Below are 14,459 nucleotides of genomic sequence, written 5' to 3' on the forward strand. Positions count from 1 at the left end.
AAAATTTAGTTACACATGTGGCCAGCTTGCATGACCTGCCTTGTTCCTTTTCAACAGCGATATAGAGAAAGCTTGGTCATGGTTCTTGCTGACCTCCTTTCTTCTCCTTTGCCATTTCCCTTCTCCCCTGTTCCACGCATCCCTTTCTCCTCTTTTCCCCCACTTAAGTTGTACCAATGTCTGCGGGGAAGACTAGAATAGGGAAAAAGATGTAGCAATTCTGAAATAAAAAGATTACATACGTGATGAAAAGGGTTCAGAATAAAACAAAAATGTTTTCCTACATTGGTTCACTAATCTACTTTAAATTATCAATAAAGCTATATCATTGAGCCATTTAAAAAATCTAAAAATATAGATATTTCTAAATTAATTTTACATATTTTATAGTACTTAACAGTTTCTAATAAGATATGTTTACTTGAAGTTTTGAGTAATCTCAATATATTCCAGAATAAACTTCATTCTCCTAATAGACTAGATATTAAAGCATAAAATAAAGATAAAGACGTACAAACTCATGTTAATTGTACCTCTACCCTTACCCTCTCCTGTTTTCCTCAGAAAACCACCATTTACTTTCATCTTCCCGTTGTCTTTTTCCAGATGGCTTGCTCTAAATCTTTTGGTTGCTTGTTGCTTTTCTCACTTGGCTCCCTTTACTTTTCCCTCTACACACCTCTTCTCTACACTGTCATATATTCCTGACTTTGGAATACAATGGAAAGAGTAATATCTAATCTCCCAACCTGAGGACTCACCAAATCACTAGAAAGGGGAGAAAGAAATCACATTCCAGTTTGTTCAAGTGCCTTAATAATCTAAAGAACTACAAGCAATCATCGATACTTTTCTTAACACTTAAAACTTCCTGCATTGTCCCTTTCCACAGGCAGCATTTTCTTTTCCAGAAAACTGTCTACTCATGAGGGTAAGACCAATGTTTTCTGCTTTTAAAAGCTTTTATAAAATCCCCCCAAACACAGTGATTTACATATAATAGATCCCCAACAAATATTATCTAAATATACAAACAATTGTTGAAACTCTCACCCATTATGCCCACAGAAGAAACATTATGGAAGACTCTGGAAAGAGGGGGCGAGAATCAGAATCAATTGCAACACAGTTCTAAATGAAAGCATTGTGCTTTTAACATGCTGTACATAGGGAGTTATTGTGAGGGCATTCATTATGTGTGCGTGTCTATTTTATTGGACAAATGTTGCTGACCTATTGATGTACCAATCAAGGTATCTCCTTTTTTTTCTCATCTTTTAAACAAGACACAGTAGCTCACATTGAAGTTGTGAAGCCAAAAAGTCCTGGTTCAGATCTTTACTCAGCCATTTAATAGAACTAAGACATTTAACAAGTCAACTGTTGGATTCTCCATTTTCACCTAAATGTTATTATCTATGATAATATAATCTCATGGTGTTACAAAGATGAGGGTCTATCTGAGTAAGCACTTATCAGTCAGTCTGGTCTAGAGTGTTGAATCATAAATAGAATGAGATCTCAGCAGAGCAGAAGCAACAGAACTAGCAGTAAATACAACTATCTATCTGCTATCTGGACTTCTCTGATGTTAACAAAAAGTTTGAACTGGAAAACAAAATGTATTAATGAATACTCTGCAGCTTTCTTTTCAATCTGAATCATTCACTGTTATACTTAATTATAAGACTCATTTCCTTGGTTTGGATAAGAGAATTCCTTACAGAAGTTTGCAATGCTATATCCACTGCAGAATTTATTTCTAAACTAACTGAAAATTCTTTTCAAATGCAAGCATACATACATACATTACACATCTATAGCTCTCTTCATAATGTTCCAAAGAAAGCACTAAAGTCCTAGAAGTCACAAATGAAAAATAAAATCTGTTTTGGTCTTAGTTGATTTTAAAGCTCTAAAAGTGTCATTGATACTTTTGGCACATTTATAGTTTTCCTTTCCACCTTTTCACCTGTCGTCCTGTTACAGGTTTTTAAAATCACTTTTTCAAAATTACACCTTTAACATTCAGCTTCATCTTACAATATTTTAACTTCTCAGCATCAGCATTGTCTTCCTGTCTTGGCCACATGCTTTATCATACTCTAAAATTTATTCACCATTTTACGATGTTCCACTGTCAAAAGCTGGAAATACAATATTCTTTTCTGACCAAACGTATCCATCCTTGCACTACTCTCATTCTATTAAAATTAGTGAGCCAGCTATTCATTTTCATCCCGCTCTTCAGGCTCTCAAATCCTACCAGTTCTTATTCTGTTCATCTCGTGGAGCCGCCCTTGGTCTCTCTCCACCCAGATATATTTATGTCTTCATATTCATTGCCTCTGGAAAGCTCATCTCTTTGTTTTACACGAAGTGGATGGCTTGCTGGTCTCTAACCAAGTAATTCTCAGATGTTTCCTCAACCCATTCAGATTACAGGCCGTTAAGTGTTGCTAGAGAAGTGGTATAACTGCATGCACTAAAGCGACAACAAACGCTAATTTGGCCAAGTTCCTCGCTATGGCTCTAGAATCTTTCTATGCTTCATCCTTATTCTCTACTCCACTTCCCTAGCTCCTATCTCCATATCAGTTAATCTCATTCTTGGACCTCCTTTACAATTATCGGAGAAGACTGAAGCCACCATTAGGTGGTAAACTCCCTGCAGTCACGGTTATCAGTTTTATTTACCACAGTATCCTCCTCCTCCAGCACAGTAACAAAGAAAATGCTCAAAAAAATCTGTTAAATAAATAATGAGCTATTTAGTTTAACTAATGAACTGATTCAATTCCCTTCCTGTTCTAAGATGTGACAGCCTCTCCCTGTGCTACTATTAATCACACCAACCTTCTTAGAACATTCTGAAATTGACCCTGAAAAATTATTTTCCTATTATACCTCTACCTCTTCTTGCAAGGGGATTCTCTCCTGAAAAACATAAAAATGCATTCAGATTTTCCTTATTGTGGCTTTAAATATATCCTTCCTTCAATAATATTACTTCCATGAGTAATATTTTATTCCCACAATTTAACATTAAATTTCATTTTTTGGTCTCCATATCTTCAAGATCCCAGATGACCTTAAACATAGGCAATTGGATTTCTGCTTCTATTTAATCTCAGTATACATATTTTTTTCTCAATGGCAACTAATAGACTATTCAACTTTCTTTATGAAAAAAAAAATCAAATGGAGGGAATACTTGAAAGAATAATACAGGGGTCCTCAAACTTTTTACCCAGGGGGCCAGTTCACTGTCCCTCAGACCGTTGGAGGGCCGGACTATGCAAGGTGTGACACCCTTCACAGCCAGCGCTGCTGCCTCCATTATCCCAGACAGCAGTATACAGTGTCACAGGCCCAGCACCGCCTCCAGTGCTGTATACAGGGATGGCGGTGATCAGCCTGTGACACTGTGTATACAGTGTCCTGGACATCTGCAGCAGCGATGGGCCTCTTCTGTGGGAAGCCCACTGCTGCATGTTTCCCCTATTATAAGACACCTCCTAAAAATAAGACAGCCCCCTTCTTTTGGGGGTAAAATTAATATAAGACAGGGTCTTATAATAGGGGAAACATGGTGTGTAGTAATGTGGGGGGAGACTTTTGGGCAAAGGGAGGTTATAGGGGCCATTATACTGTTGTACATTTGGGGGAGTATGGGGAACATTGTACTGTGTAGTAATGGTTATAGTGCTTTGCCTTTCTTCCTACTTCTGCTCTTATTTCACACTGCTTCTGGTGATGTGGGGCACCGCAGCCACAGACCAGATGTGCATCATGTGATGCACTTCCGGAGCCGTGACGAGTGCATCTCGTGTCACTGGAAGTAGTACTGTATGTGATCAATGCTGCGCTTTGTGGCGCTGCCACATACAGTACTCCAGGAGCACAGGATGCATCTCTCACTGACCACCAATGAAAGAGGTGCCCCTTCCTGAAGTGCTGTGGGGGCGGATAAATGGCCTCAGGGGGCCGCATGCGGCCCGCAGGCCATAGTTTGGGGACCCCTGGAATAATACAATAAAATCAGCATAAGCAGTCCCTGATTTAGGTTAACAAATGATTATTTATTTTACATACACACAAACACCCACCCCCCCACACACACACTCCCTCCCTCATTCCTTTGATGACTCATACGAAATTCAGTTGCAGATACCACTGTATTTATCCCTAAATAATTCAGCACACACCTCCTAAAATAATTTATTTTCCAGTCCATATGCAAATTTTCCTAATTATACCAAAATTTGACTTTTTATAGGTCACATTTCTAAAAAGCGAAATAAAATGAAACTTCAGGCACTGCATTTGTTTGTCTTTAGTCGCTTGTAATCTAGAAAAGTGCCCCTCACAGTGGCACTGACTTGTTTACAAGTCTAGGTCACAGGCATGGTATGTATCTTCAATGTAGAATACCTCACCTTATGCATTTCTCTCATGATTTCCTCATGGTTTAGTTTAACTTGTCCTTTCTCTGAATTTTTCTATAAACCAGAAGTTAAATTTAACCATGTTTTATGAGATTCAGGTTAGACATTCTAGCAATAATATTTCACAAATGGTACTGTAGCTTTCATATGGCATCACATGAGGAGGCTCATGGTGTCAGGTTGTTTATTGGTGATGCTGGATTAAATTATTTGGTCACTTAAAACAATGACTTGCAGATGCAATTAATACTTGAGCACTATGAGAATATGTTATTCACCAAAATAATTTTAATTGATGATTTTATCACTTGTTGATCATCTTGGACTGAGTCACTTATTTCACTGAGAGTTACAAACAGTAATATTCTAATTTTCAAATTTCTTACACTTAACTCACATTATTTTGTGAAGAGCTGTCCCTCATCAACTAAGAAAGGAAGGCTAATCATTTAATTATTTCAATTTAATTATTATCAGACTTTTTCTTTTTTATATTTTTTATTTAGAATATTATTATGCACTCATAGATTTTACTTTATTCAATGTTTACGATTTGCTATATTCACTCTTGAAATTCAAACTGATTTAAATTGCACAACTGGAAGGCTCTTCAAGCTAGCTCTTGTTTACAATGATAGAGCCTTATTTGTCTTTGACCATTTCCTGACTTTCTGGCACAATAAGTGATCCCAGGCTCATCTTGGGTTTTTTCTTCTCAGATTTAGAATCAGTCAATTCTAGGTTAAGGAAGACTGAAGGGCTCTTGTCCTCTTGAGTGGGGAATGATGCTAAGAAGCCATGCTTTGTGCACTAGACATGCTCACTACTTCCTGAAAGATACTGCTTTGAAGATTTTTCAGTAGAGATAGCTAGTAAGTACATTTATTTTTAAAAGCTTTATGATATATTTTATTATCTAATAGGTTAGTCCTCTCTTTGCTTTTCTTTCTCAAAATATTCCCTGCTATTTTTGCATATAAATATAAATTTCAAATCAAATCAATTTATCTAGTTCCAGAAAAACTTCCTACTGGTCCTCTTACTTAGATCATGTTATCAACACACACACACACACACACAGAGAGAGAGAGAGAGAGAGAGAGAGAGAGAGAGATGCATACACAGGACACATACAACCCTGGAAACAACAGCCCTTTTCATGATGCCACCACATCATATTGAGGATCATTGATCACTTTTTCATTTGCTCATCTAATATATCTCATTGATTTAATTTCTCTCAAAATTCATGGATTTTAATGACATATTCAAAGGCCTTTATCTCAGGCCTCCCCTTCTTTTAAACCTATGCAGCATTAGCTCTGTTCAACAATACTTACACAAACACACACACACCACACACACACACACCATGCACACATTTTCTGAACTTCAGTGGCTATCATCCTAACTCTACTATTCTACATTTAATCAGCCCCTTTTACCACCACTAAAAAAAAGGCAGATGTTTCCAAATTTCTACCTGGGGAGGACTTATTCCCATTTAAGAGTTTCAAAGTAGATACTATCACATCTACTTTTAGCTTTCAATGTGCTTCTCAGCTCTAGACCTGAATTTCCATTGCACATTGGTCACTTAATCCAGAAGTTAATGTCAGAACTCCCAATTACTATGTTCAAAACTGAATTATTTTCTCACCTCCAATAAAATCAGGCTCTCCTCTAGATATTACTTTCTCTTGTTTTGTTTTATACCACCTATTTCAAGATATCCAGAGTTCAAAATTCAAATGCAGCATTTAACCTTCCCTATACCTTGACCTCTAAATCCACTAATTTTATGGACTTCTGGACTTATGACCAAGTTTTTAAAATCCGTCTCATCATGTTCATTCATACTATTTTCACTATAGTTTATGTTTCCCATTCTTCATTGAAAATATTCACTTTTTCAAATTCCAAGGAAACTAATGATGGAAGATTTTCTTGCACATCTGAAGAGGCAACTAAACATAGAATGATGAAATAATACGTTACACTTATATGTGTTTTATGTTATTAACAAACATAAAATGAGCTTCAAAATGTCATATCCAAATATGTGTAACAGTAAAATTGTGAGGTGGTTTGATGTTGATGGTGAGATGATGGTAGACAAACAGGACACCTATATTTATAGAGCTCTGTGTTATGAAAGAATTAGCTGTTCAGTTTTCCTTGCACGAAAGATTAATTTTCCACATCACATTGCAAAAGCTTCAAGAGTAGAGATTACATTTTGTACTTAGTAAGTAAATGTTGAATGTGTTTCCCAGGCTCTCTGCAAAGCAACTGAGGACAGAGAACTGTATCTTCTGACCCAACCACAGAGCACCAGTGGTAACTCACAAATGTGATGTCATGCCTTGGTACTCTTCAGAAAACCTGTCTTGGAGAGATGTGTGATGACATGGTCACAGAAAGGTACTTTCAGGACCAGTTAAGAGTATCTGTGTGGGACAATTTTATTTTATTTCTGCTCAAAGCACTCACTAGTGGAAAGCACTCACTGTTGAAAACTTGACAAACTACAGTCATTTTAAGTAATGTATCAAGAATAAATATATAGCAGTTATTTTATGTTAGGAAAAACAAAACCAACAACAACAAAAATCCTCTCCACAAACGAAGCATCTCTGTGTAGAATAAGAAGCATGAGGTGTCAGTTAAGACTTCCCGTATGTCAAATTTCCCTTTACCACCTGTGGAGCTCTGAGCTCCAAGTCTTTTTCCTCCAACATGTAAAATAATATTATATAATCACAGAGGGGAAGTACCAATGAAATTGCATTCATTTGACACATCAATTTCTTTCCCACTCATCTTGGTTTAGTGAAAATATAGCCTTACTTACTCCTACCTGTTAACAATTTTTGAAATGACTCAGAAATGTGTTTCTCCTCTTATTATTTAGCATATGGCTATTGAAATGTGTGTAAACATTTTCTCTAAACACATGGATTATGTATGAATGTAATTAATTTCCAGTCTTAAGTTTGGAGGAAAACTCAGTCATATTATTTTAAGCAAAATGTATATTAGTGAGTTAAATGAAATTTTACCAAACATATTTACGCACAGAAAATCTCTAGTATTTTGTTACATAAGAGCACTTAGTGATGCACATTATTGCATCTTTCAGAAGACCAGTGCAGGATTTCCACGTTCTACTCCATAATTTTCCTCTCCACTTAGATTTTTACATGGCCAAATGAATAACTCTTGAAGTCTTGATCCCAGCAGAGGAGTCTGCAAGGACAGTCCAGAAAATGTATACAGTATCCTAAGTACTAACTGAAGTTCTCTGACTGCCATCTCTGTAGCTACAAATGAAAAGAAAAAGGCATTAAACCAACACCTCCTCCTCTTTATTTTCCAGAACTCAGTTCCAGAAAAGTAGCAAGACAATTCAAAACAAACAAAAATATTTTTAAATGTATGGAAGAATTTAGAAAAACACAAAGTTAGTTTTCCACAAGGTAAGTCTGACATTTAATGTAAGTCTAACAACAAAAAAAAAATCCCAATATATTATTGAAAATCTAAAAGCAATGAGGGTCAGCAAAACTACTAAGATTGACAACAGCTGTGTTAGGTCTATATAGTCTACATATCAAAATTTAATAATAAAAGGAGGAGTGATGACAAATATTATTATGCAAACTTGTTAACAGTGTAACTAGCTATTGATATGTTCAGAAATCAGTCATTACTTACATTTTATTGAATATTGTTTTCAAAACTATGGTATAGCAAAACAAACTGTTTTTATTGCCAATAAAATGAAAGTTTATGTTGCCTGTCAATTACTGAAGTGAAATTTATTGAATCATACTGAATTATGGAAATGAGATCTTTATACACATTTGTAGAAGTCACTGAAAGTAGTAGATAATAATAGTAATGAGAGAATAATAACAATAACTCCAGATCAATAAGAACCTTTTTAAACACGTTATTACGTACTTTCTGAAAGTCCATAAAAAACTTGAAGAATAAAATTAATAATTACCTAAGATTTTCAGAGTACAACAGAGTTTTCATAATGAAAGTATGATAAAAGATGTAAAGAAACCATTTTTTAAAGTCATAATCATCATTTAAAATTAAAGGTTTCATGGGTGATAAAGTTATCTGTACACCGAACCCCTATGACATGCAATTTAGCCATGTAACAAAACTGTACATGTACCCCTTGAAACTAAATAAGAGTTGGAAAGAAAAAAAAGATAATATGGAATATATTTAAAAAAAAAAAAAAGCTTTGTTACCACATGGACCTGATTTTGACTCCAGTTCCACTAGACTTTGTGACCTTTGGTATGTTATTTAATTTCTCTAAGCCTCAGTTTTGGTGCCCGTAAAATGGAGATAATAAATATGTATGTTGCAGTATTGTTTTGAGAATTAAAGATAATATCTGCAAAAATAAATAAAATAAAAAGTTTCAAAAGTCAGAAAATTAAATTGTAATTAAAATATTTTTCTCAAATTCATTTTTATTATTCAAACAATCTTACATATCCACTTCACTTCTCTTCTACTTTCATAATGAAGCTTTTCCAAGACTTGAAATATAGAGTTATATTAATGAATGCATTGCTTACTCAGTTGCTCACGCTATCAGTTAATAAAACATGACCACACTCTTACAGGGGCAGAGTTGCAAAAATGCAACAGACATATACTTCTCACTGGAGTTTCTAAATACGTATTACTGGCTCTTAAAAGAAGTAAATATTGTATTTAAGAAACAGCTATCCAAATATTTCACATTTTTTAACTAGGAAGAAAATTTTTAGCATAGCTAATTATTTTTCTAATTAACTATTTTTATATTCTGAAGACATTGTTTTTATTATTATAGTAGCTCTTTTAACCACTTGACTTTCATACAAATTAGCGAAAATAAACCAACTACCATTTAAAAAAATTTTTAACACATCTGTTATGACTAAAATATATATGTGTCTTTATAATTGTATGTTTGAAACTTTTCCCCCTTGTATATATACCACCACAGTATGGCTATTTGATACATGTTAAGAAAAAAAATCAGGGTGCTACTTGACTGTTTATGACCATGAAAAAAATGAATGTAAAAAAAAATTGTTAATCTTAAATGATGAAAACTTATTCATTTAAATATTCTTGGATAGACCACATACTCAAGACAGAATTCCAAATAGGACTTTCTTTATGTCAAGACTGAGACAGACGCTGCAAAATTAGTAATTCAAGATTGTAAAAATACTCATATTTTAGCATTCCATAGAAAGTTCTAGAAAATGTAACAGGTTGTTTTCAGTTTGTGATTATTTGTCACAATTTAGATAGTAAAATGCTTGAGGTCAGCTAGTGATCCAATGCCAGTTTAATTTGCGGATCTTCTTTCTCTCAGTCCCCACCTTTAGCTTGGGAACCTTCTCTCCTTGCAAAATAGACACTTTTTCCCCCATCCCCCCACCTCCACCCCACTCTCTCAGTAAGCAGTTGAAAAAATCTGCACAATTAAATTGATCTAAATCCCTGTGGGTTGCTTGATTAATTAAAAAAATTTTTTTTTTTCCATGAGAAGCCAGTAGGCGGTGCTAAATGTAGGCTACTACCTTCAACAATTTTAAACCAAAAACTAAACAGGTGGCCAGTTTAAGAGTTGTAGAATTTCCAGTATGATTCATACAGGAAGAAATCTGAAAGACTTGAATGTAATAGATAGAAATGTAATACAAGTATACAATATAATTAAAAATGAATCTTAAATAAATGAAAAAATAGATAACTAAAAGTTCTTAGAATGATATTGTTACAGAAATCAAAGCACAACTACCTCTCTATCCTCACATTAAAATTATTTTTGTTCCCATTTGAAACCATTTGATATCAAATGGTTTCAATCTCATTGAGAAATATCATATAGTACAGCCAGTGCTTTGCTCAATCTATGACAGAAACTACCTCAACCTTAGGGTAGCAACTGATTCTCTTAATGAAAATGCAGGTTCGATAACTCAAGTTCTTTCTTGCTTGCTTGCTCTGTCTCTTTCTCTCTCTCTTAAAAGAACAAAATGACTTACAATACATAAAATATACCAAATACATTATGCACATAAATTGTCTTGCATTTTTAATAAATGGGCATTTCTATGTACATACCTTGTTATAATTAAAAGGATTTTTAAAATCTCAGAATGTTGCAAATAGCTTTTATGAATGTTTTATGTTAGCAGTTTGAACCATATGAAGGACTGTATTTTAGTAATTAGCTCACTATACAAAACAAGAAAATACTAATTTCAGGCTTAGTGCCATCATATTGACTTCAAATCATAGAAGCACACACATCAAGATATCAAATATAGTATCCACAAACAGTGACATAAACTATCTTCTTTATATAAATGCAACAGGATTTCCTTCACAGGGAAAAGCTACTCTGAGAAAAATATAACTCACAATGAAGTGTCCAAAGGCTTTTGAGATACTTGCACTCGTTATGAATAAAAAATATATACACCTTTCCAGATATAATAGTAACTTTTAATCTTCTACAGAAAAATGGCCCTTTGCAACTGCTTACTTTTTTACCACAAAGAGTAAAAAATAAGGCATAAAACTTCTCATTCCACAAACTGAGGTTAAACACAGTGGAATATTTGCTTGAAAAAGCCTGTGTATTTTGTCCTAGGCCTCTCTGTATGTTGGAGTTAGTTTGTATTTCTGTAGTTACTTGAAAGAAAACTTCATCTGAGAAGTAAAAAGTTGTTTTATCTGCCTTATGTTTATTTTACAGTATCCAAATTATATACACATGATAATTTAAAGCTAAACTTTTCATTTAAGGGGGGAAAAGGTAAGAAAATAAAAGCTTCAAAATCAAATTATTTAAATAATGGTGACTCTTCAGATTTTCAGATGTATGCCTTTATGAAATTTATTTGGACAGAAAGATTTCCAGCAGATTCTGTCACAGTGTTAAATACCGAAAAAGCTTTTTATTGCTCACTGGTACATATCTGAAAAGTAATGCTAAATTATTCTGAAATATGTAACAGAATAATCATAAAATATCATAGACTACATTCAACACTGAGTACTTCGGTGCTACCAACACACGAAATCATCACCTTTGTCACTAACCCCTCACTCCTGCCCTGTACACAGTTCTCCGGGGAAAACCTTTAAAGTCGGTATCAGGCGGTTAAAAAGAGGAAAAACTCTGCCCCCTTAAAATTTAAACAGAAGGCGTTTTTATCCCTTACAGGTGTAGGGTCAGTAATGCAAACTAACAGCTTAGTCCTCAACATTAAACCCAAGTCACCATCATATAAGAAAACTATTTCCCAATCCCCTGGAAGACGATACCAGCAGGCACTTAAAACCAACGCAAAGCAACAGGGAAAGGAAAGATCCAAAAACAGCACCACTAAGAAAGCAAAATAGGCTGGGAAAGACCTACTGCGTCGTTTACTCATTGCGAGGAGGAGGAGCAGGAGTTGAGCGTGCGGGGGCTGCTGCCATCCTCAAGGCTCTGGAAATGTCTCGAGCTCTGGCCCGCGTGGCCTGGAAGCCAGCCCCTCCGGAAGATGCGGTCTCTGCCGCTTCTCCCCCCATCTCCCGGGTGCTCTGAAGGTCCCCGTTAGCCGACGGCCCTCTCCCGTCCTGCTGTGCAAGTGGCCCTCGGAGAACTTACAGGGCCCGCCGGCCGGCGCCGCCCGCAGCGCAGACGCCACCCGTCGGGAGACGACCTGGGCGCAGCTTACAGTGGGGTGTGCGGGGGGACTGTATTTTGCGCACATCTAGAACAAGATCCTGAGGCAGGGAACAGACTTTGGTCTTCCCTGGCTCCCGGCGCGGCTCTCCCCACCTCAGGCTCGGACACTGCCCGGGGATGCGCGCGCGCAAACACACACACACACACACACACACACACTCTCTCTCTCTCTCTCTCTCTCACACACACACACACACACACACACTCACGCATTTCTTTGCTAGGACCAGTGTTGCCATTGCACACCCAGGAAACGCCTCCAAGGGGACCAAGTACCTGCTCTCTGCGAGCTGCTCAGCTGTTCACTTCATCCTCCGTTGACAAGGAAACCAAACCGCACTTCATTTTTTTTTTTTTTTTCCACAAAAACCTTCCACTGCCATCATTTGAAAATTGATTTACGGGGAGGGAAGGGGGAGAAATAAGGGATAATATAGATATAGATATCAGGATATCTATCATAAAATTATCTCGGTTTTTTAAAAAAGTCAAATGTTCAAAAGTCATAGTTAATTTAGAGGAAGAAAAAAGTATTTTGCTTAAAAATGATCCCAGTCACCAGCTGTAAGAAAAGTTTCATGTTATCAATGGGTATCAAAAACAGGAGGAAAAAAACGAGTTTGTTTTCACCGGCTTCCAAAAAGGGAACAAAAATATAAAATTAATGTCTTTGCTCAGTGGTTTGCACCAGTATTGCAAGACCACAAACTTGTAAACACTGCCGTAAAATCCCACCTATACAAAAAATGTTATCAGAAAAAGAGTATGCAAAAAAAGAGTTAGAAACATGCTTTTTATTTTTACAGAGGAAAAAAATAGGCACCATACTTCACATCGCTTTTTCCATAAAACCAGTTGCACATTTTGCTGGACTTGGGAGACGCTCCCAGCGGGCACGGTCGCCGCGGACTCCCAGACACAGCGCCTTGTCTACAGAACGATCGCATGCTAGAAAAACTTGGATTCAGGAAAAGGTTCAAAACCATGCTCCTCCAGCTTTCCCAAATATAAACAATAATCAAAGAAGTGAAAAAAAGAGAAAAAAAACAAAAACAAAAACAAAAAAAAGGACCAAAAAAAAAAAAAAAAAAAAAAAGAATAGGACAAGAATGCCACTAAGAAGGTACTCACCGAGCGGGAGTAAAATGTTGGAATAAAAATGAGATTTAGTATAAAATACAGTATGGCGGTGGAAGAAGGAATGAAGAGCGTTTTTTTCTCGCAGTCTCTGCCTCAGGCACTGACACGTGACTCGGAGCCAGGCTGACTTGCAGGCAGCGGGGAAGGACCGAGGCTGCGAGGGGGGAAGCCCACGGAGCCCAACTCCGGCTGGCGAGGCGGCGGCGGCGGCGGCGGCGGCGGTGGCGACGGGGCCCGGCGCCTGAGAGCGGCAGCACCAGTGGCGGCAGCGGCGGCTCGCGGCGAGGCTGCCTCCGCTGTGAGCCCAGACGAGCAGGTGCCCCTCACGCTGAGGCTGAGCACACGCACACGCACACGCAAGACAGGCAGGGCGCGGGCGAGAGGGGGAGCCGAGCGGGGCTGGGCCGGAGGCGCGCAGCTGCCGCCGCCGCCTCGGATTGGGGGTGTGTGCGGCGGGGACGGCTCCGGGGGTGCGGATCCAGCGCCTGGAGAGGAGGTGCACAACTTGCTGCTCACCTCAAAGTTGTTGCTTGCCACTTCCTTGTGTATTTCATGTATTTTTCATCTCAAGGTAGTTACCTGGGGAGAGGTACCATCCTTTTCTCCGTGGAAGTTTTACTGTTCAAGCCCAAATGCACTCATTCGTTTCCCCCCCTGGTTTTCCACGTCCAGTCCCTCCCAAGCCGTCCCTGCCTCTGCCGTTCTCTCCTCCCTAGGTCCGCGTTTCCCCCTCGCGGTTCTCAGGGAACCTGGCTCCGCGCGATGCCGGGGGCGTTGTCACGGGCAAAGCCACCGTCAATCTTGACTGCCATCTGAACGCACAGCTACTCGTTCGCCGTCTTCAAGGGGGAATGCTTGCAGTTTGAAAGACACAACAATACCTCTTATTTAGGAAACCCCGGGTTTCTTTCTGCGGGTTTCGGAGCGAGCGGTGGGTGGGGACGTGGGTGTCTTTAATTTATTCATTCGTGGACCAGGCATTGTTTGTTTTGTCTGAGTGTGCGCGCGTGCTTCTGAGAGGGTCTGGAAAGCTCCGAGGGTCTGTGCTCCACGGCAGAGACTCCTGCCTGACTCTTGCTCAAGTTGTTGGCTGAGGC

At 37.8% G+C, this 14,459-nt stretch overlaps 1 protein-coding gene across 15 annotated transcripts in view; it reads right to left on the minus strand.

Annotated features, from left to right (window-relative positions):
- Positions 1-14,238, minus strand: part of RALYL (RALY RNA binding protein like) — a 768,288-nt gene extending 754,050 nt beyond the window's left edge. For 4 of the 15 annotated variants that reach the window (XM_074386929.1, XM_039464900.2, XM_039464894.2 and 1 more), the window contains exon 1: positions 12,499-13,662. Coding sequence is in view for 4 of the 15 variants with exons in the window: in XM_074386928.1 (XP_074243029.1) it covers positions 11,908-11,923 (16 nt within the window). In the remaining 11 variants the exon portion in view is untranslated. Of the gene's footprint in view, positions 1-11,907; positions 13,840-13,878 lie in introns of those variants that run through there. The other 11 variants (XM_074386930.1, XM_039464899.2, XM_039464898.2 and 8 more) reach the window with 6 other exon arrangements.
- Positions 14,239-14,459: the final 221 nt, after the last annotated feature.

Source organism: Saimiri boliviensis, chromosome 15 (assembly GCF_048565385.1).
Source record: "Saimiri boliviensis isolate mSaiBol1 chromosome 15, mSaiBol1.pri, whole genome shotgun sequence".
NCBI lineage: Eukaryota > Metazoa > Chordata > Mammalia > Primates > Cebidae > Saimiri > Saimiri boliviensis.